Source organism: Corylus avellana, chromosome 9 (assembly GCF_965113065.1).
Source record: "Corylus avellana chromosome 9, dhCorAvel1.hap1.2, whole genome shotgun sequence".
NCBI classification, from domain to species: domain Eukaryota; kingdom Viridiplantae; phylum Streptophyta; class Magnoliopsida; order Fagales; family Betulaceae; genus Corylus; species Corylus avellana.
The window spans coordinates 13,845,239-13,865,983 of NC_142498.1; the positions used below are offsets into that span (position 1 = coordinate 13,845,239).

Here is a 20,745-nt window from a genome sequence, read left to right on the forward strand (position 1 = left end):
TAAAGAGGAATGATATAGCCCTAACTTGGGGCCAACTTTTTTCTTATTTTTTAATTTAAAAAATAACAAAATTAAAAAATTTTATATAAAAAAAAAATTTGTCATTATTATGAATAAAAATACAATTTTAATTTTTTTTAAAAATGCCAAATAAAAGAAGGACCAAAATAAAAATTATTGCTTCAGAAACTTTTTTAATTTTTTAAATTAAAAAATAAAGAAAAAGTTTCTGAAGCAAAATACAGTTTTTATTTTTTAAAAAAAAATACCAAAAAAAAAAAGGAATAACCAAAATAAAAATTATTGCTTCAGAAACTTTTTTTATTTTTTATTTTGTTATTTTTTAAATTAAAAAATAAGGCAAAAGTTGGGCAAAATAGTTGTGCCTATAACATTTTCCTTTTTTAAATGAGAAATGTTAAAATATAATAAAACTCTCATATTTTGCTTATCAAAATCCTAGGTGGCAAAGGGCACATGGCCCAAGTCAATGTAAAAGGGCACATAGGCCAAGTTGATAGCGAAGGGCATTGCCACCTAGGATTTTGATGGGCAAAATGTAGGGGTTTTATTAGATTTAAGCATCTCTTTTTAAATAACATGTGAAAAGCATATGCTTTTTGAATAAAATTATTTTCAACTTTGCCATTGTAATTAAAAAAAGCATGCACTTAAAATTTGAATTATTATTATAATCATGAGGGATGTGTCATGCTTTTTTTCTCTCTAGTATCGTAACCCTAGAGGAGAAGTAAACCAAACTCCAAGCCTTGTGGGACTGTGGAGGAATTCTAGAAGTAATGGCAGATGATCTTACGAAGATGTGGGGAAACTTTTCCCTCTCTGATGATGAAGGGGAGGAGCTGGAGATCCAGAGTATTTCTCTGGTGGATTCTGTAAAGCGAGGCCAAACATGCCTGGTGGGGAAATTGGTGGCGGACAGAATGGTGAGTAAGGAAATTATCAGATCAAAATTGATTAGAGGGTGGCGACCGACAGGGACGCTTTCTTTCAAAATCCTTGGTGACAATCTCTTTCTGATCGAGTTTGAAAACTCGTGGGATAAGTCACGAGTTTTGGAAGGACGACCTTGGATTTTTGAAGGGAGCTTGTTTGCTGTGGAGGATTTTGATGGAGTGACACCACCGGCGGAGATTGATTTTGATAATGTTGAATTTTGGGTGCGAATGCTGAACATGCCTCTGGCATGTATGTGCAAGGAGGTGGGGACTCAGATTGGAGCTTTTTTGGGCACTGTACTCGAAGTGGATACAGATGAAGAAGGAATCGGATGGGGGGAATACTTGAGAGTCCGAATTAATATTAACTTGAAGAAGCCTTTGCTCCGTGGAAAGGCGATTAAGGTGGAGGGACGGGTTGTTAAGGTGATTTTTCAATACGAACGACTACCACGAATTTGTTTTCACTGCGGATGTATAAGCCATGGGAATGCCGGTTGTCAGAACTTCAAGCGTACTCAGATGAAGGGAGAGAAGCCGAAATTTGGGCCCTGGCCGAGGGCGGAGTCACCAACACGGAGGAGAGAACGGGAAAGACGCCGGTTTGGAGGATGGGGGGAGTATGGTGGAGGACGATTCTCCTCAACGGGAGGAAATTATGCTCAAAAATCAACAGCAGAAAACAAACGACATGATCAAAGTGCTAGCTGGGGAGATTCCGGCAATAGGGATGACTCCGGTGTGAATGGGCAGCAGAACGTTGGAGAGATTCCACCGGAAAATCGCTTTCCTTTCCCGGATGCTAGAGACGTTACGGCAGGGGAGACAGAAGGCGTAAATGGCGGGATTGGAGAAGGATATTCTGGAGCGAATAATGGGCCTAATGAATTTTCAGTGGAAAAGGAAAGCACCGTTGAGAAGGATCCTGCATTAATGCCCACTGTTGAGGGTGGTATATATTCTGCTATTAATATGGATATGCCAAAAGAGAGTAATGATATGATGAGAAAGAAGGGGAGGGATGGGCCTAAGGGGCCCGCGGGGAGTGAGCCTGAACTGGATGCTGAAGCGACCATGGGGAAGGTGTCTTATGGACCACCCATCAGAGGCCCACTAAAACCTTTCCCCCCACACAGCACTAACGTGGAGGTACATTCTGTTCTCACGTGGAAAAGGAAAGCCCGGGCTAAATCAAATCAACACACTGAAGTTCTCGCACCTCTGGACTCTCGCAAAAGAAGGAATAAAATGGAGAAGGAAGTGGACTATTGGGGGGACAAGAGAGGACGAAGAAGTGGGCAAATGATGGAGGAGCAGGTTTCGGGAGAGTGACAAGGCAATGGGATCGGGATTGGCGGGTGCTGGGATCCAGCCCCGCCGACCGATATGAAAATTCTGAGTTGGAACTGTCGAGGGCTTGGGAACCCTCGAACAGTTCGTGAACTTTGCCGGTTGTGTAAAGTAAAGAGACCCAATGTAGTTTTCCTCATGGAAACTAAATTAAGAAATAATAAAATGGAAAAAGTTAGAAGTAAGATGGGGTATAGAAATTGTTTTTCTGTGGAGTGTGTGGGTCGGAGTGGAGGTCTCGCTTTATTATGGAGGGAGGATTTGGACTTGGAGATACAAAACTATAGCCAAAGACACATCAATGCTATAGTGACACCTAGAAGAGGAGGGGAGAAGTGGAAAATAACGGGCTTTTACGGCAACCCCGAGTTACACAAACGACATGAGGCGTGGGCCCTTCTGCGCCACCTTGCAGGGATTGATCCCAAGCCTTGGATTTGTTTTGGAGATTTTAACGAGGTGACGGACAGATCAGAAAAGAGGGGAGGCGTAAAGAAGGCAGTGGGTCAAATGGATGCTTTTAGGAGTGCACTATCTTTTTGCGAGCTATCTGACCTTGGATGTAATGGAGCCAGTTTTACATGGAATAATGGCCAAGAAGGGGACTCATTCATACAAGCCAGACTTGACAGAATGGTTGCAACTGCTGAATGGTGTGCCATCTTCCCAGTAGTGTCAATTGAGACCGAAGCTGTCCTAAATTCAGATCATTTACCATTAATGTTATACACGGGTGGGCTGGAGCAGCGGAGACACGGAAGATTCCGGTATGAGGCACAATGGGCCAAGGAAAAAGGTGCAAAACAGGTGGTGAAGCAAGTATGGCAAAGGAAAGTAAATGGGATGAACAAATGGCAAGATATGAAGAAAAAATTAAATGGGTGTGCAAGGGGTCTCTTTCAATGGAGGAAAAAAGAGTTTGGAGCTACAGAGAAAATCCTGAAGGAAAAAAACCAGCAACTGGAAATACTACAGCGTGGTATGCAGTGTCCAGATAGAGAAAAAATTAAAAGCCTGCAACGTGAAGTACAGGGCCTGCTGGACAAAGAAGAATTGAAGTGGAAACAAAGCTCCAAGATAGCATGGCTTAAAGAAGGGGACAAAAACACAAAATTTTTTCATGCTTGTGCGACCCAAAGAAAACACCAAAATGCAATCCCGAGTATTATTGACGAGATGGGGCGCAGGTGGGAAACAAAGGAGGAAGTGGAGCAGGCTTTTGTTAACTATTATTGCTCCCTGTTCACATCCGAGACACAAGTTGATCCAGCCATGTGTTTGGTCGAGTTGGAATGTCGTGTGACGGCTGAGATGAATGAAGTTTTGATGCAGGAGTTTTCAAGGGAAGAGGTCGTTGCAGCATTAAAACAAATGTCACCACACAAGGCTCCCGGACCCGATGGTTTCACCGCAGGCTTTTACCAAGATCATTGGGATGTAGTGGGAGAGGAGGTATGTAATTCTGTCCTTGCAATTTTGAATGCTGGTCGTGTAGATACGGATCTTAATTTTACTTACATAGCACTTATTCCTAAAACGGCGAACCCATCTAGGGTAACGGAGTTTAGGCCAATAAGTCTATGTAATGTATTCTATAAGATCATATCAAAAGTTCTTGCTAACAGAATTAAAAAGATTTTGCCGAGTCTTATATCCATGAATCAAAGTGCTTTTGTGCCGGGAAGGTTGATCACGGACAATATTTTGGCCGCTTATGAGACGTTGCATTCGATGCATACTCGAATGTGGGGAAAGAAAGGATATATGGCAATCAAGTTGGATATGAGTAAGGCGTACGACCGGGTTGAATGGAATTTTTTGGAGGCTATATTGCGAAGGGTGGGATTTACAGAGAAATGGATTACCCTTATTATGTCGTGTGTACGTACGGCCAACTATGCCATTTTGGTGAATGGTTTACCGGTGGGTCATATTTTCCCCTCGAGGGGGTTAAGGCAAGGCGATCCAATATCTCCGTATTTGTTCTTACTATGTGCGGAAGTATTAAGTTCTCTCCTTGTTATGGCGGATAGAACAGGGTATATTGAAGGGGTTCCTACCTCCCGAAAAGGCCCCAGACTTAACCATCTATTTTTTGCAGAGCTGATTTGAGACATTGGCACAGGGTTACGGAGATTCTCGATACGTATGAACGTGCTTCTGGTCAACGACTAAATAGAGACAAAACAGCTCTATTTTTTAGCAGAAATACTGAGTCGCGGGTGAAAGATCAAATATTGGAGGTGGCAGGTATTCCAAATTCGCAGAGATTTGACACATACTTGGGTCTACCGGCTCTTGTGGGGAAAGCCAAAATGGCCGAATTTCAAAGCATTAAGGCCAGGGTGTGGAAGAGGTTGCAAGATTGGAAGGTGAATTTCTTGTCACAGGTGGGTAAAGAGATTCTTATAAAGGCAGTCATCCAAGCGATCCCAACTTATAGTATGAGTGTTTTCCTGCTACCAAAGACTTTGTGCAATGATCTTAACTCTATGATGCAATCTTTTTGGTGGGGTCACCGCTCTAATGAAAACCGGATTCATTGGATAAGTTGGGGGAAAATGGGGGTGACCAAAACGAAGGGTGGCATGGGCTTTCGAGACCTTAGTGTCTTTAATCAAGCTCTTTTGGCTAAACAAGGCTGGCGTCTTTGGACCTCACCGGATAGCTTGGTGGCAGCGATTTTCAAAGCCAAATACTATCCAAATAGTACGGTTTTGGAGGCACAATTAGGCAATAAACCTTCTTTTGCATGGCGAAGTATTCAAGGAGCATCTAGGATCATCAAAGATGGTTTGAAATGGAGAATTGGCACTGGGTCAAAGGTCAGAATTTGGGGTGATAAATGGCTAAATACCCACTCAACTTATATGGTTCATTCTCCCCCAAGGATTCTAGATGACGAAGCAAAAGTGGAGGAGTTGATTGATCACAATAGAAAGGAGTGGAAATCAACGCTATTAGGGGAAATATTCACTGAGGAGGAGCAGATAGCCATTCAGTCGGTGCCAATCAGTGCCACCACTCAACCGGATAAGTTGGTGTGGCGAGGAACGAAAAATGGGGTGTTTACCGTGCGTAGTGCATACCATATGCTGAAGGAGCAAGAGATGGAAAACACACCAGAAAGCTCCAACCGACAAGGCAAAAACGGTGTGTGGAAAGGAATATGGGAATTGAATTCTCCCAATGTCGTGAAAAACTTCATGTGGAGAGCCTGCAAGGACATACTACCGACTATGGAGAATTTAGTAAGAAAAAAGGTGAGTGGGGATCCTCTGTGCCCAATTTGTCAATTAGAGATAGAAAGTACGGCCCATGCTCTTTGGGAATGCCCAGCTGCCCGAGATGTCTGGGCTGTGTGCAGAAAATATTTCCAGAAAAGCTCATCCACTGGAACCGACTTCTTTCATATCGCGGGAGCTGTGTTCGAGATGGGGGGAGGAGAAATTTTTCGGATCTTTGCTGAAACCTCGAGAAGAATCTGGCTGCGTCGAAATGGATGGGTCTTTGATCAAGTATTCACGCACCCTACCCAGATAGCACAGGATGCAGAAATGGCAGTACTAGAGTATGAGAAGGCCAATGCTCCTGATGCTCAAACGAGAGAGGTCCGAATGGAGAATCATCACAGGTGGAAAAAACCTGGAAGGGATTGGGCGAAAGTAAATGTTGATGCGGCTCTGGACAAGAAGGCAGGAAAAATGGGTTTTGGGATAGTATTGCGGGACCATGAAGGTAAGGCTATTATGATGAAAACTATTACGAGAATGGGCCTATGGGATTCAGCTGCTGCGGAGGCCTTAGCAGCCTATTTTGGGGTAGTAGCAGGGCAAGAACAAGGGGTGCAACAACTGATCCTGGAGGGGGACGCAAAGCAGATTATTGATGCAATCCAGGAACAAGGACAAAACCAGAGTCTACTTGGTCAATTGATAGACGATATTCGAATGGGTCTAAATGGTTATGCAAAATGGAAGGTGGAACATGTGCATCGTGAGGCAAACAGAGTGGCCCATATATTAGCTAAATTGGCTCTTAAACAGACCACTGATAATGTATGGTTTGAAGAGGGTCCTGATTGTATTAGAGATATTTTATTGTCTGAGCTTTTGCTTGGCCAATGATCCAGTTTTTATATAAAAATTACGAAACTTTCAAAAAAAAAAAAAAAGCATGCACTTCTCATATGCAAAGAACACATGTCATTCTTATAGAATAAGTTGAAGGAAATTCCTTCGACCAAGTTTGGAGGAAAACTCTGTCCTTTCGAATTGCAATTTTTTAAAATGTAATCCCAAACAATTGATTTTCTGTGATTTTGTTTAAAATCACACTTTTTATCTATGAAATCGTAATGTCAAACCCACCCTTAATTAAATTTTTTTAACATTTTTTTTATGAACTCAGAGAGAGAATAGTAGCAAATCTCTTTGTATATGGTATCGCCAAATAACAATGAGTCGATTTAACTCACATCTTTTGTTTCTTTTAATTTTTTTATTTTTATGGAATAAGACAAAGATTTTTTTGAGTCATTATTACTATAATTTGGATTATTGGGGCCTTGTTTGACTGCCTAGAGCCAGCCCTATGTGCTCAACAAGGTCTGAATAGGAATTTACTGCATGTAATGCCCAACATAGAAAAGTGCTAGAAATGTCGAATATAAATTAATAGAAATAAAATTAGAGTAATCTATAGTGTATGGAATTAATTGATTTAGATAAGATTTCAGAAATTGTTAGTTTTATTTTATTTTATTTTATTTTTTTGACATGTCCACCTAAGTAAAGGGGGAGGGAAGATTCGAACTACTGACCTCCACTTCATGAGGTGTGGTTCACAGCCGATTGAGCTACTCCTTAGAGATAATTGTTAGTTTTATTAAACGTTAGTAGTTTGGATTTTAAAAAATACAGTATTTAAAGCGCTATAAGGACCCTAGTGACTATTTGGTCAACTAGAGTCTCCAAAGCACAATAAAGAGAGAGTGTGTTAAAAGAGAAAAGGAGGGGGAACGATTTAAGATTTTTTCCTTGAATTTTGAGACATCAAAGCCCCACAAGGTGAAAACCATTAACTTAGCTTGTATTTTCGTGTTAAGATACTATCTTTTTCTTATGGTTTTGTTGTGTGTGTTGCTATGTACATTTTCTTGTGTTATATGTAGTTATGAGCATGAAAATCAAGAAAAAAGTTTAAGCCTTTTGTGAAAACCCTACCTTTTATGTAGGATCTTGTTTTAGACGGACTAAAGATGAGCTTTAGGCTTTGTAAAAGGTAGGTATGGGCTGAATACTGAAAATTAGGGGATGTGTTTAGTGATGAAAGCTTAAGTATAAAGTTGGAAACTTTATGTTTTAAATGCAAAACAATTCAAACTTTAGGTGTTAGATAGTGTTATTAGGGGCTATAGAGGCCTTACAAGAGCTAAAAATGTGTTTTCGGAGGTTGAAGATGATGAACTGTAATGCCCCTAAATTTAAACTGATTAAATTTTGATCAACTTGGAGAGTGTTACTGGCAATACCTCTAGAACGATTAATTGGTAATTGGCTAGCGGTATCACCCATAAACTTATCAGAGTAAAAACATGCGAAAAGTGAAAATACATGATATGAGGTTACTAATAGCATGATTATTCATTAATGACATTATGTAACATCAATTATAGACTCAGAGCTACAAACAATATTTTATAAACAAGATATTGATCATTCGTCTAACAAAACCTGATAATGTGAGCCATTCGCTTGGCGTCTTCATCCCAACGAATTTGTTGTTTTAGACTCTAGCAACCTGCTAAACCGCAAAACACTGAAGTGTTCGGTAGGAGGAAGGAAAATAACTATGTAAGTTCACGACTTAATAAGTAAATTATCACATAACCGATCTATGTAATGAGCTTTAGGCGACAGTTCATAACTCTATAATATTAAACATGAATTTTCATAAATATAACATGAATTGTCTATATTATTATACCATTAATGGCACAATACTAGAAACAATCACCGATATTTTAATGCAGAAAAATCATTATATATATATATATATATATATATATATATATATATATATATATATATTCCTTTAATCATAGCTATCATTTGTATGGTCTATCCAAGCCATTAATCCCTTATTGGTAGGGTTGGTGTTGTCCCGAGAAACCCAAAGTATAATTCCGGTGCTCCAGATATTGTTGCATACCGTTGTATACTAGCAACTCGACTGAGTGTGACCTCGGGTTGCCCACGCTACTAGCAAAGCCGTAATCGTGACTCTATCTATGCATGATGCACTTATCACAAAACAATCATTGGATCCAAGATCCAACATAAACATAAACATCTCTACAACCATAAGATCAAGCCCGTATAATAGTAAGCCATTGACTGTTATACTGTATGTACCATGTATCATGTCATATGATGCAAATATTGTTCATTTATTTAGAAAATTATATATAAACATTTATCAGTTTCGACTAGTCTAACATGTTATAAAAATTTAGTAGGCTCATAACATATTATTGAAAGTAAAGTATGCTCAGTCCTTTAACATATCAAATGTTGTTATTAGAGTAATTATGTAAGTAGTTACTTACCTCATTTGCTCATCCATAATCGCGGTCATCTCGAACTTCTGTTATTGTGAAAAATACCCCAATATTATAAACAATACCTCGTGAGTCTAATCCATGTACGTGAAAACCCTAATCATGAAATAGACATACTAAACCATCATTAAATCCTAATCACTCATTATGGGCACTGTTGAACGTTCGGTTAGAGAAGGTTGAATGTTCAACCAAATACAGTCAAACGTTTGATGGGTACCAGAATGCATGAAAGACTCCAACTTCTACCAATTACGTATCAAATCTTAACCAAAGCTTCTAATAACTTGATAAAAACATGTTAAACGTAATAAACCAAGGAAAACGAGAGTAAGTTTATAAATTTTTAGAAAACTAATTATTTTATTAGAGATAAATTATAAACTCCTCATGATATGCTTAAGACTCACAAAAAGCATGATAAATCACATGGACAGAATATAAACAACATGAAAAACGAGTTTAAGGTCCTAGGTTTACCTCCACGACGTTGGACTACACCAAATTAACCTTCATGTCTCTCTATAATCTCTTTCAAGGAATGTGGTTGCTAAGGTGCGTGGGTGAAGAACATGGTCAGAAGATTGTGGTTGGTGTATTTATAGGCGTAGGTGGAGTGGAGAAGGCTCAATGATGTGGCTGATAAATTAATTTAGCTTTTCATGCAGGTATTGTCGAACATTCGAAAAATAAAGAAAAATAGAGAAGAATCAAGTTAAATTCAATTCTTAAAACTTAACAACGCAATCGTTTAGTAGTCCCCGGCAACGGCACTAAAAATTGATGTGGTGTTTCATTGTGCAAAAATTATCAATAATAAAATTACTACTTGCAATAAAACTAATTCCTGTAGGAAAAAACTTTATTGAGGGTGTCGAACCTCAAGGACTGCGGTGACATTGTTGTTAAGGAGAAGACAAGTCTCCTATAAACCATAAGCAAAGGAAAAGTTCTTGAGAAGCTGTTGGGAACAAGTTCCTAGAGAGACATGAGAAAGAATGAAAATTGGAATGAAAGAAAGAATGCATTGCATGAGAGTTTTATTGATGTTTATGAAATGTTTAGCATGAGATTGATATTGATGTTTATGAATTGTTTTCTTGCTTAAATATTTTTGTTTCACTTAATGGGCCGAGGAATACGTTTAAATGTGTGCAATTGAGTTTTATGATATGAAGCATATGCTAATTGCTCAGATATATGCGCATGTATATATTTATAGAGCGGGATGCGAAATATATATATAATTACACCTAAGATATTATATTGTAAATATATGAACAAGGAAATGATCAGATGATTTTATGTAATTACAAACTTTTCTACAATATTTATTTTATCAGCTATGGGTTGTTTGATAATTTGGAAAACCTATTGTAAGTATTATTCTAAACTCATGGTTGAAACTTTATTTTATTTTATTTTATAAAATTCAACTCCTATTAAAATTCAGTAATTATAATACTTACTGAGAATGTGGATTCACAAATTCGCCTATGTTATTGTGGTAACCCCATAATTGCATAGATGTTATTGCAGGTGTTGAAGAAGACGATAACCCGGTAGCTAGGGCTGGGCGCAGGTCAAGTATTGCCCATTTCGGGCACCCGGCCTGCAATATGTGGGTCTGAAAATTGTAACTCGTCACCCGGCTCCATTGGATTTTATCCACTGGGTATCGGGTTTGCGGGGCTGGTTTTGCAGGCTGGATAGGTTGGGCAATGGCTGAGGTAGAGAGAGGTTGATGGCTGTGAGTTTCAACCATGTTCTATTTAACAAGAACATCGATGGTATAATCACCGTCGACGAACTTAACTGAGCCTTCAACCTTCTTGGCTTTGGAAATCGAGAGAGAGAGAGAGAAAGAATGAAAGAAACAAACCTTATGATCGAGCTCCAATCGACGTTAATCACGGCTGAGCGGGAGTGGCGCAGAGTGAAGCTGAGGGAGAGAGAGAGGCATGAGAGAACAGAGAGACCTGAAGGAGACGTGAGAGGGAGGCGTGAGAGAACTGAGGGAGAGAGAGAGATATTTTGGAATATGGGTTATTAGGTTTAGGTTAAAGCGGGGCGGGGAGGGATTTTTAAAAAACTCAACCAGCAATTTGACTCGCCCCGTACGGGTAATTGAAAAATCAACCTGGATTCTCATTTTTTTAGGGAAAATGGGCAGGGTGGGTTTTACGGGTTGGGCAAGTATTTGCTAGGGCTGTTAAGTGAGCGAAGCATCTCGCGAGCAAGCTCGGGCTCGGCTCGCATAAGCTCGGCTCATGCTCGACTCGAATATTAAATGAAACACTTCATGAACACAAATCCTGGCTCGAATATTAAACGAAGCAAGTTCGGCTCGACTCGGCTAAGCTCGTGAACAGCTCGTATAAGCTCGAGTGTATATATATATAAACTAAGTAATACATAATTAATTATAAATCTCATAATTATTAAAACTTTAAAATTGCATTTATATTTAAGCGTTAGAGAATGAAAAATTCTAGACACTTCGTGATCAAAGAGAGAGAGCAATCATTAAAAAAATCTCAATTCAATTAGAGCAGACCCAAACGAAAGAAAGAATAATCAAGCAGAAACTATTGAGGGAGATTGCGAAAGGCATAAACTATTGAAGAATCAAACAGACCCAAACACTATCACTACTTATCTGGTGAGCGAGAGTGAGAGTGTGAGAAATGAGAGTTCAGGTAGAAGATCTGTTGTAACTGGTGAGGGGGATTGAGAGAGAGATGTTAAAAAAATATTTTTTTTGTAGGGGGCGTTGTCCCAATGCAGTCTGAATGCAACCTGTTAACTTGTCTCACATTGTTAAGAAAACATCAATCTCCAAGTTTGCTTATCTATAAAAGGATGCATATTCGCTCTCTTTGAAACCAAATGCCTTGCTGTATTGACTCAGGCTCCATACTCGACTAGCCAGGCTAAGCAAATACTCATATGCAAACTAACTTCTTAAGCCATTTAAGAGTACTTGAAGGTAAAAAAAAATTTTAAACAAAAACATTAAATATAAGAGCCAGCTCGCGAGTTGGCTCGGCTCGACTTATTATTAGCTCGAGCTCGATTTTTTTGGCTCGCCCTTGAGCTCGACTCGAGCTCGACTCGAGCTCGAGTTCGAGCAAAATTTAAACGAGCCAAGCCTGAACAAGGGAAGCTCGCTCAAGCTCGGCTCGTTTACACCCCTAGTATTTGCCCACCAAGTACTTGCCCAACCCCTATACTTGGGGTATTATAATTGAGGCTATGGGATGCTTTGGGTTTTGTCAGACTAGTTTCATTAGTATATATTTGTTATATTTTTGGCACAATGGAGAGAGGTGCATAACTCCAGGAGCATCATGAGGAATTTGATCGCCTATTAAATAATACATATAATATTTTGGGTTGTTGAGTATCCTAACCTTGACCCCATGACTTCTCCACGTGTTTTAATGTATTCCCTAGACTTTTAGACTTGGTAATGTATTGTTGGTAACCTACACTTGATATTTGGTCATGTTGACATTATTATGGTAAATGAAAAACATTTATCATTCATGACCCTCCAGTAATTATAGAAGTTACACTTGTGTCTATCTTGTGTAACTTTAAGAATGATGTAACTTATAAAATTACAATTTAATCAAAATTCAATAATAATCAATTACAAGGCCAATAGTAATTTTAAAAGTCATATAACTTTTTAAGTAATACAACAGCTACACAAAAGTAACTTCTAACATTACTCATGATCCACGCTCTGGCCTTTGATATTTTTTCGTGGAGAGTCAAGACCAGGTCATGAGTCTCCAGACCCACAATCTAGCTATGGCCCGTGGGTCTCTTGGCTATGGAGTCATAGACCACAACTTTTTATTATTATTATTATTATTATTATTATTATTATTATTTATTTTTTATATTAATATGCACACAAGAGTATTATTCTATTTTGGGTCACATCACTCACATGCATGTATCGCATACCTATTTTTCATTGGATTTAACAAAAAAAAGCCCTAATAGATGGGGTTAAGTGAAATAACTTAGTAGTTTGGGGTTAATATACCTTTTAAAATTTGGAAAATATTAGATTTTTTTTTTTTTTTTTGTAAGAGAAAATATTAGAATTTGGCTGTAAGTGAGAGTGCAAGTTTAAATTTTAATTTAATTTTCTTTTTTTCTTTTGGGTGAGCAGATTGCATTAAAATTTGCTGATTGAATATATATATATATGATATATCCACTGATTGAATATATTGAGTTCGTTATAAGGACGCTCAGGATTGCCACACGCGCTATTCTCTCCCACATGCAGACACAATGCTTGGGAGAAAAGTCCCTTCACGCTTGAATTCCCGCGCTCTCATTTTCTCAAGCACCATGCACGCACACATTAACTACCCACAACGAAAGCAACAAGAAGAAGAACCTCTGCGTGAGACGCTCTTGTCCCTCCTGAAAAAATGTGCATCCACCAAACAGTTGCAACAAATACACACCCAGATGCTCGTCAACTCCATACACAAATCTAATTTCCTTCTCTCCAAAATCATCGACCTCAAAAACTTCACTTATGCCTCCCTTCTCTTCTCCCATATCCCCCAACCGAACGACTACGCTTTCAATGTTATGATCCGTGGCCTAACCAATACATGGCACGAATACTCTCTTGCCCTTCAATTCTATTACCAAATGAAGTTTTTGGGCATAAAACCGAATAATTTTACGTACCCATTTTTGTTCATTGCATGCGCGAATCTTTTAGCGTTAAATCATGGCCGGGTGGCCCACTCTTCGATATTTAAAATTGGGTTGGATGGTGATGATCATACATATCATTCACTGATAACAATGTATGCTAGGTGTGGTGAATTGGGTTGGGCCCGAGAAGTGTTTGACGAAATTACTGAGAGGGACTTGGTTTCCTGGAACTCCATGATATCGGGGTACTCAAAGATGGGGTATGCTGCAGATGCGGTGAGGCTGTTTCAGGAAATGAGGGAAGTGGGGTTTGAGCCAGATGAAATGACTTTAGTGAGTGTTCTTGGTGCATGTAAGGACATAGGGGATTTGAGTTTAGGGAGGTGGGTGGAGGAGTTCGTTGTTGAGAATAAGATAGAGCTGAACTCTTATGTGGGTTCTGCATTAATTGATATGTATGGTAAGTGTGGGGATTTAATGGCAGCAAGGAGGATTTTTGATACTATGGGGAAGAAAGATGTCGTCACATGGAATGCCATGATCACGGGGCGAGTTATTCTTTCTCTGAGCTTGATACTATGATTTGTTGTAGACTTGATGTTGTGAAAACATGATTTTTTTTTTTTTTTCAATATGCTTGATAATATAATCTCTGAAATGTAGTTAATTTAGTCTGTCGTTGTTTTAGATCATTTGAGATATTCATTATAACAGGCTCATCCTTGGCTTCTTTGTTTTTTGGACGGAGATGTTTTGCCCTTGACTGACAAATGTGAGGAGAACCATTTTATCATAGTCACTGGAAATTAAGCTTTCATAACTAGAACTGTTGATGTAATTGCCTAATTCAATTTTTTTAAATCTCTTTCTAAGTCATGACCTATTGTTATTAAATGAGAAATAATCTTATCCTCAATTGACATGAAGTTGTCAGGGCACAACCTATTAATAATTTTTTCAACCAAATATTTTTTGGGTGTCTGAATTGAATCCACACTTACCATTGTGTTTTGAAGTTTTAAATAGAAGAGAACTGCTTTCTGCCTTTTTTACATTGAGGCAACTTGGTCTCGTTTCCCCTCCCATTCTTTTTGTCTCCTTGATGTGGGAATGTTGTCAGAACAATTTGTACCCAAATTTTATGCATAATTTTGTATAATGCTATTCTCAAAGAAGTTTTCATGAAATAAATAGATGTTGGACTTACTTGGATTTGCTTCCATCTTCTTACTCAAAGCAATCTGTCATGATCTAGAGTAGTTGTGTCTAATGTGATGCTTAGGATAAGCTGAGCAAATTCAATATGAGAAGCAACCCTCATATTACACACACACACATTTTTATGTATGTGTGAAATATATGCTTATATATGTGTGTGTTATTTGCATTAACTTTCATATAATTGACTCTGCAAGTTAGATGTGTTATTGAGGTTCTATGTTAATTTTTAACTTAAAGTATAAATGTCAGATATGCACAAAACGGAATGTCAGATGAAGCAATCATGCTATTTAATCGCATGAGAGAGGTGGGTGTTAATCCAGATAAAATCACGTTGGCCGGAGTGCTGTCTTCTTGTGCCTCAATTGGGGCCCTTGATGTTGGAAAATGGGTTGATACATATGCATCAGAAAGAGGCTTGCAGCATGACATATATGTTGCTACTGCATTGGTTGATATGTATGCAAAGTGTGGGAGCTTAGACAATGCACGAAGAGTCTTTGAAGGCATGCCACAGAAAAATGAGGTCTCTTGGAATGCCATGATTTCTGCACTTGCTTTTCATGGGCAGGCAGAAGAAGCCTTATCATTATTCGAGCGCATGTCAAAGGAGGGTGGGTTTGCCTGCCCAAATGACATCACATTTGTAGGAGTACTTTCTGCATGCGTTCATGTAGGATTGGTTGATGAGGGCCGTAGATTGTTTGATATGATGAGCTCATCTTTTGGTTTGGTCCCAAAAGTCGAGCATTATTCTTGCATGGTTGATCTTTTGGCACGTGCAGGACATCTTCATGAAGCTTGGGACTTCATTGAGAAGATGCCTGAAAAACCTGATGCAGTTGTATTGGGGGCCTTGCTTGGTGCCTGTCAGAAGCGCAGAAACACAGATATCAGTGAGCAGGTTGTGCAGCTGCTGCTGGAGCTGGAGCCTTCAAATTCTGGAAATTATGTTATCTCATCAAAAATTTTTGCAAATTTGAATAGGTGGCATGATTCAGCAAGGATGATAGTGTTGATGAGACAGAGGGGTGTCAATAAGACTCCTGGTTGCAGCTGGATTGAGATTGAGACTCAACTTCATGAATTTCATGCTGGCGATGATTCACACCGTAATTCGGCAGAAATTTATGAAGTACTTGATCTGCTGTATGAGGAGCTGCAGGGGGGAAGGTTACATTCCGAAGAATGGTGAATTTGCTGAATCAGGAGTTGAAGGGGCAAGGTTGTTACAGAAGACTGATGAGTTAAAAACTTACTGTACTTAGCAGTCTTCTGGACCAAACAATATGCTTGGAATCACGTGTTTATAGGTTGGTGATTTCGTCAACTTAACTTTTCCGCTTATTTATTGCTGTTAGTGCTTGACAAAGGCCAAGTTTTCTTATGCTGGCAGTGAACATGTTTCTGATCTTCAATTTCTCTCTGTGGCTTTTTACATTTATCTGAAAAATAAACCCATAGGCAAATTGTCAACATTTCAATTTTCTGATCATCCACCTCTAGTGGGAATTTTGGTTTTTCAAAAATAAATGGAATATTAAACATATGGAAATTAGAATATTTCCTTGATTCCATGACTGATTTCATGCATCGTATTAACTAACCTTTTACACTGATGTCATTAAATTCATTAAATTTTCTTAAGATAGTTACAAACTGATGAATTGACTTTGACGGAGGACAAAGGGCTCTGACACCAAGTCCGATGTTAGACAGCTGTATTGGGGTGTTTGTCTATGCATAATTAGGGTGAAACTTGGAGAAATATTTTAGCTTTGAAGTTCTAAGGTATGGGAAAAGGAAGTAAAGGGTTCATAATTCAAGTAAAGGTTAAATTCTGAAGAATTTTAACAGACTGGACACAAGAGGCAAGTTGCTGGTTAGGTTGCAGCATTCTCTCTTGACAGAAAGTATTAAACTTAGGTATTTGAATGGCAAGGGTCAAGGTTACTCGTGGTGAAAGCTTGGTAAAGGAGGAGATTTAGGGTTTCAATGTAGAAAGGGTAAGGTTTGGAGTAGAAACCAAGGAAAGAACTTACGGGGGAGTTTGGCAAAGTTTTGAAAAAAAACACTTACCAATTTTCAAACACTGAAAAATACTTCTCAAATAACATAAAATGTTATAAGTGATGAAATAACACTTAATCTGCATAATATTTTGCAGACATCTTGCTGCTTGTTTGTTGTTACTTGTGCTCTCTCTCTCTCTCTCTGTGTATCTGTATGTCTCTATGCTTTGTTTTAGTTGTGGACTTGCTTGGGTTAATCTTCCCTTCCCTTTTTTCTTTTTTCTAATCCATAATGGCAATGATTGTTTCACTCTCCGTGAAATGCTTTGATGCCATTTTGAACCATATTATATGAAATCTTATATTGGCAAGCTTCCCTGAGAAGGAGAATAATTGCCTTGGGAGGGTGCATCAGTTTAAATAAGAAAAGAAAGAAAAAACAAGAAAAAATCCTCAACTCTAAATCACTCAAATAGGAGCATGGTTTAGTCAATTGAGCTTACATTTGCTTTTGACTGGTTTCATCTTTTCTATATTTTCCTTGAGGGGAAAGTTTGTCGATGCAGCTGACATTTATTTTGCTTATGACGTGAAGTGAGTGTAACATAAATTTTAAGGTTTATTTAGTCCTTTTTCTTTCCATTATTGCCCCCCTCAATTAACCAAGTGTTCTGATTCTTACATTTCAGCCTGGAGAAATATTGGAGTTGACATTCATGGAAAGAATGGTTTCTCAAAGCCTTGTGTTGGGATGTAAAAGCTCAGAGAGGTGAGTGAATATACTATCAATTGCTTTGTTATTATTTTTTTAATCGTGTTTTTATCAAAATGGTTATGCAACTTATCTATGCTTAGATGGGGATCTTTTTTATTTAATTTTATTTTGCATAGTACTTAATGGTTTGGTTATGTCTTTTTGGTTCATGCGGGAAGCTTTCTTGTCGGAAATCTTTCAAATTTTCTTTACACCATCTGTTGAACATGCCTTCTATGGGAAAAACAAACTCGATATATGAAAAACTTTTTCAATTGATGATGAGCAACCTCAAACAGAAGCATATGTTATTTGGAAAAATTATTTGAGGAACGCATGGCTCTGTTTGAACAATGTGATTCCCCCTACTCGTTTCAATAAATCCATGCCCTGATGCTCATAATTTCTTTAAAAGCTCATTGATCTTAAAATCTTCAATTATGCTTCTTTTCTCTTCTTCGAAGTAAAGAAACATATACTTGCCAGTTGACTTTGGTCAGTTTGGTTCCATTTGAACTTCCGTCTGTTTAGGATTATAACAGAGGACTCAGATAAGATTTTTACCTGTCCTGCTGCTTGCATTGTATGCAATATGCATCTAATGGTTTATGGCTTGATTATCATAATTTTCTTTGTTAAGGATTGATTTTCAATTGCAGCTTGCACATATTCTCTGGTTAATGAAGGGCAGTTTTGGTTCCATTGGAGATGTTAGAAAGAGAGCATGGCAGGTTATCTTTGATAAAGGACTACTTAGAGCCTGTTTGGGATTACGTTTGAGAAATATAGTTTTTAAGTCAAAAAGTAATTTTTTGCAAAAACTTCATTTTTAAGTTTTTGCCAAAAGTGCGTTTTGGCAATTTTTAGAGTGAAAAAGTCAAAAAAAGTATTTTTGGAATTTTTTACCAAATATGCCAACTTTTGTTTGGCACGGCTTTTTAAGTATTTTTTAAGTTTTTTAACGCAATCCCAAACATGCCCTTATTCCGGTTTAGTGGCTTTTTGTCTAGGCTTTCTCCCAATCCGGAGAAGAGCAATGTTTTCTCATGTGGAATTTGAGAAACTTAACAGGAGCAAGTTCTAAGTATTCTTGGACATAGCGTGGATTCTCTTCATGTGAGGTACTGACCCATAGGGAGCAGCTTATTGCAAATGAGTACAACTGTAAAATCATAGGGACTAGTTTTGCATTTTTTCCTTTTATATATGGTGTCAATTATTTTGCTTCAACGTTAAATTTATAGTCAGAAGGAAAAAAATAAAATAGCAACCTATCACATTTTAGATCGTACTTTATGGAGTTGTATAGAGACTAGCCCAAACAAATGAACAACATTTTCAAAAAATTTTATTTTATTTATGCCTTTCTTTCCAATAAACTAGACGTGATGTTTTTAACCTTTAAAAGATTATGAAAGATTTTACTCTAGTTGAAGGGGTTCAAGGTTATGGAAGCAGAAAATTGATCGACTTAATAAAATCCACCAAATTGTTTAGTCATTAGTGTTGATGCAATTGAGTTGCCAAAAAGTAATCAAAGTCATCTAAAAAATATAAAAAAGCCTCTCAAACTACGAGTCATTTGCAATATAGCCTCCCTAATGTTCAAAATGTACTAAAGTAGCCCCCTAAACTACTAAATTGTTTAAAAAATGCCACTTGTTTTTTTATATTCCTATAATGCCCCTATTTTTTTAACAAATAAAATAATAAAATAATTGTACAATAAAAAACCAAACAATTTTTTTAAAATACAAGAAAACCAATGGACGAATAAAATTCTATAGTCAAATTCTGTACCTTTGATTTTACTTTAATACGACAAGAAGCAATTTGTAATTTAGGCCAACTACAGTGACTAATTATTTATTATTTATTCCAAAAAACTGTTTTTTATTTTTTATTTTTTATTTTATTTTTATTTTTATTCACCCATTGGTTTTCTTGTATTTTTAAAAAATTGTTGTACCTATGATTTTACTTTAATACGATAATTTAGGTCAACTATATTACTATAGTGACTAATTATTTATTATTTATTCCAAAAAACATTTTTATTTTATTTTATTCGCCCATTGGTTTTCTTGTATTTTTAAAAAGTTGTTTGTTTTTTTTTTTTTTTTACAATTATTTATTTATTTTATTTGTTAAAAGAATAGGGGTATTATAGGAATATGAAAAAATAAGTGACTTTTTTGATACAATTTAGTAGTTTGGGAGGCTACTTTAGTACATTTTGAACATTGAAAGCTATATTGCAAATAACTGGTAATTTAAGAGACTTTTTTATATTTTTCCCAAAATTCTATTTATATTAATGTTCCCATATTGGGAACATTTGCTTGGGCAAGCAATTCCCTTGCTTGCATTGAATATATTCTTCTTCGAGAATCCCAGCATATCACATGCATCATATTAATTACTCGATGAAAAATTAATTGAATAATGTAATATTAATGAAATGGTACGTCTTCCATTTACTATTCTTTGAAAAATTAATTGAATAATGTGGAGGGCGCTTTGTAGGGGATCTTGTTCTTGATGATATGGGGATCTGTTATAATATGTATTTGTAAATTCGAGAGGGTGTTAAGAGTAATTCCATGCATAGAATGGATGGGAATCACTTCATTCTCCTTTCTCTCTATGGAGTAGAGCTTTCTTTCTTGCTTGCTTGTAAAAATAATTTGAGCTGCTCATTTTCCTTGGAGGAGGAGGATGATACCCGACACAGACCTTGTCCTCCACGCTATTTTACATGCTTCATGCATCGCTTGCGTTTTTCTTCAAGAATTTCCTTCTCTCACTAGGTTTGGCGTGGGTGAAGTCTATGGCGGATGAACAGAGTTTGAAGGGTCTGTGGTTTTTATAGGAGTGGATGAAGCGATCGAATAAGACTGAATGAGGTGGCTAATAAGTTAAATTTTTTTTTTCAGGCTTCATTGAATGGTCCATGTACTACATTCGAATGTTCGGTGTATTGTTGCTAAGGTTGTTATCGAACGTTTCAAGGAATCCTCAAACGTTTGAGTTTAGTGTTTAATCGAACGTTTGACCAGAATTAAAATATTAAAAAATTGTTTTGCATTTTAACTAAAAATGATTTAGGTCATTTTTAAATTATGGGTGTTT

The 20,745-nt window shown here is 37.4% G+C and overlaps 1 protein-coding gene across 1 annotated transcript; it reads left to right on the forward strand.

Moving 5' to 3' along the window:
• The first annotated feature begins 13,241 nt into the window (after positions 1 to 13,241).
• Positions 13,242 to 18,901, forward strand: LOC132189875 (pentatricopeptide repeat-containing protein At2g34400-like). Its single transcript, XM_059604693.2, is given in 5 exon segments — positions 13,242 to 14,174; positions 15,097 to 16,012; positions 16,014 to 16,160; positions 17,549 to 17,628; positions 18,273 to 18,901. Coding segments are annotated over 3 exon segments (1,947 nt in total). The 5' UTR covers positions 13,242 to 13,245; the 3' UTR covers positions 16,116 to 16,160; positions 17,549 to 17,628; positions 18,273 to 18,901.
• The last annotated feature ends 1,844 nt before the right edge of the window (positions 18,902 to 20,745 follow it).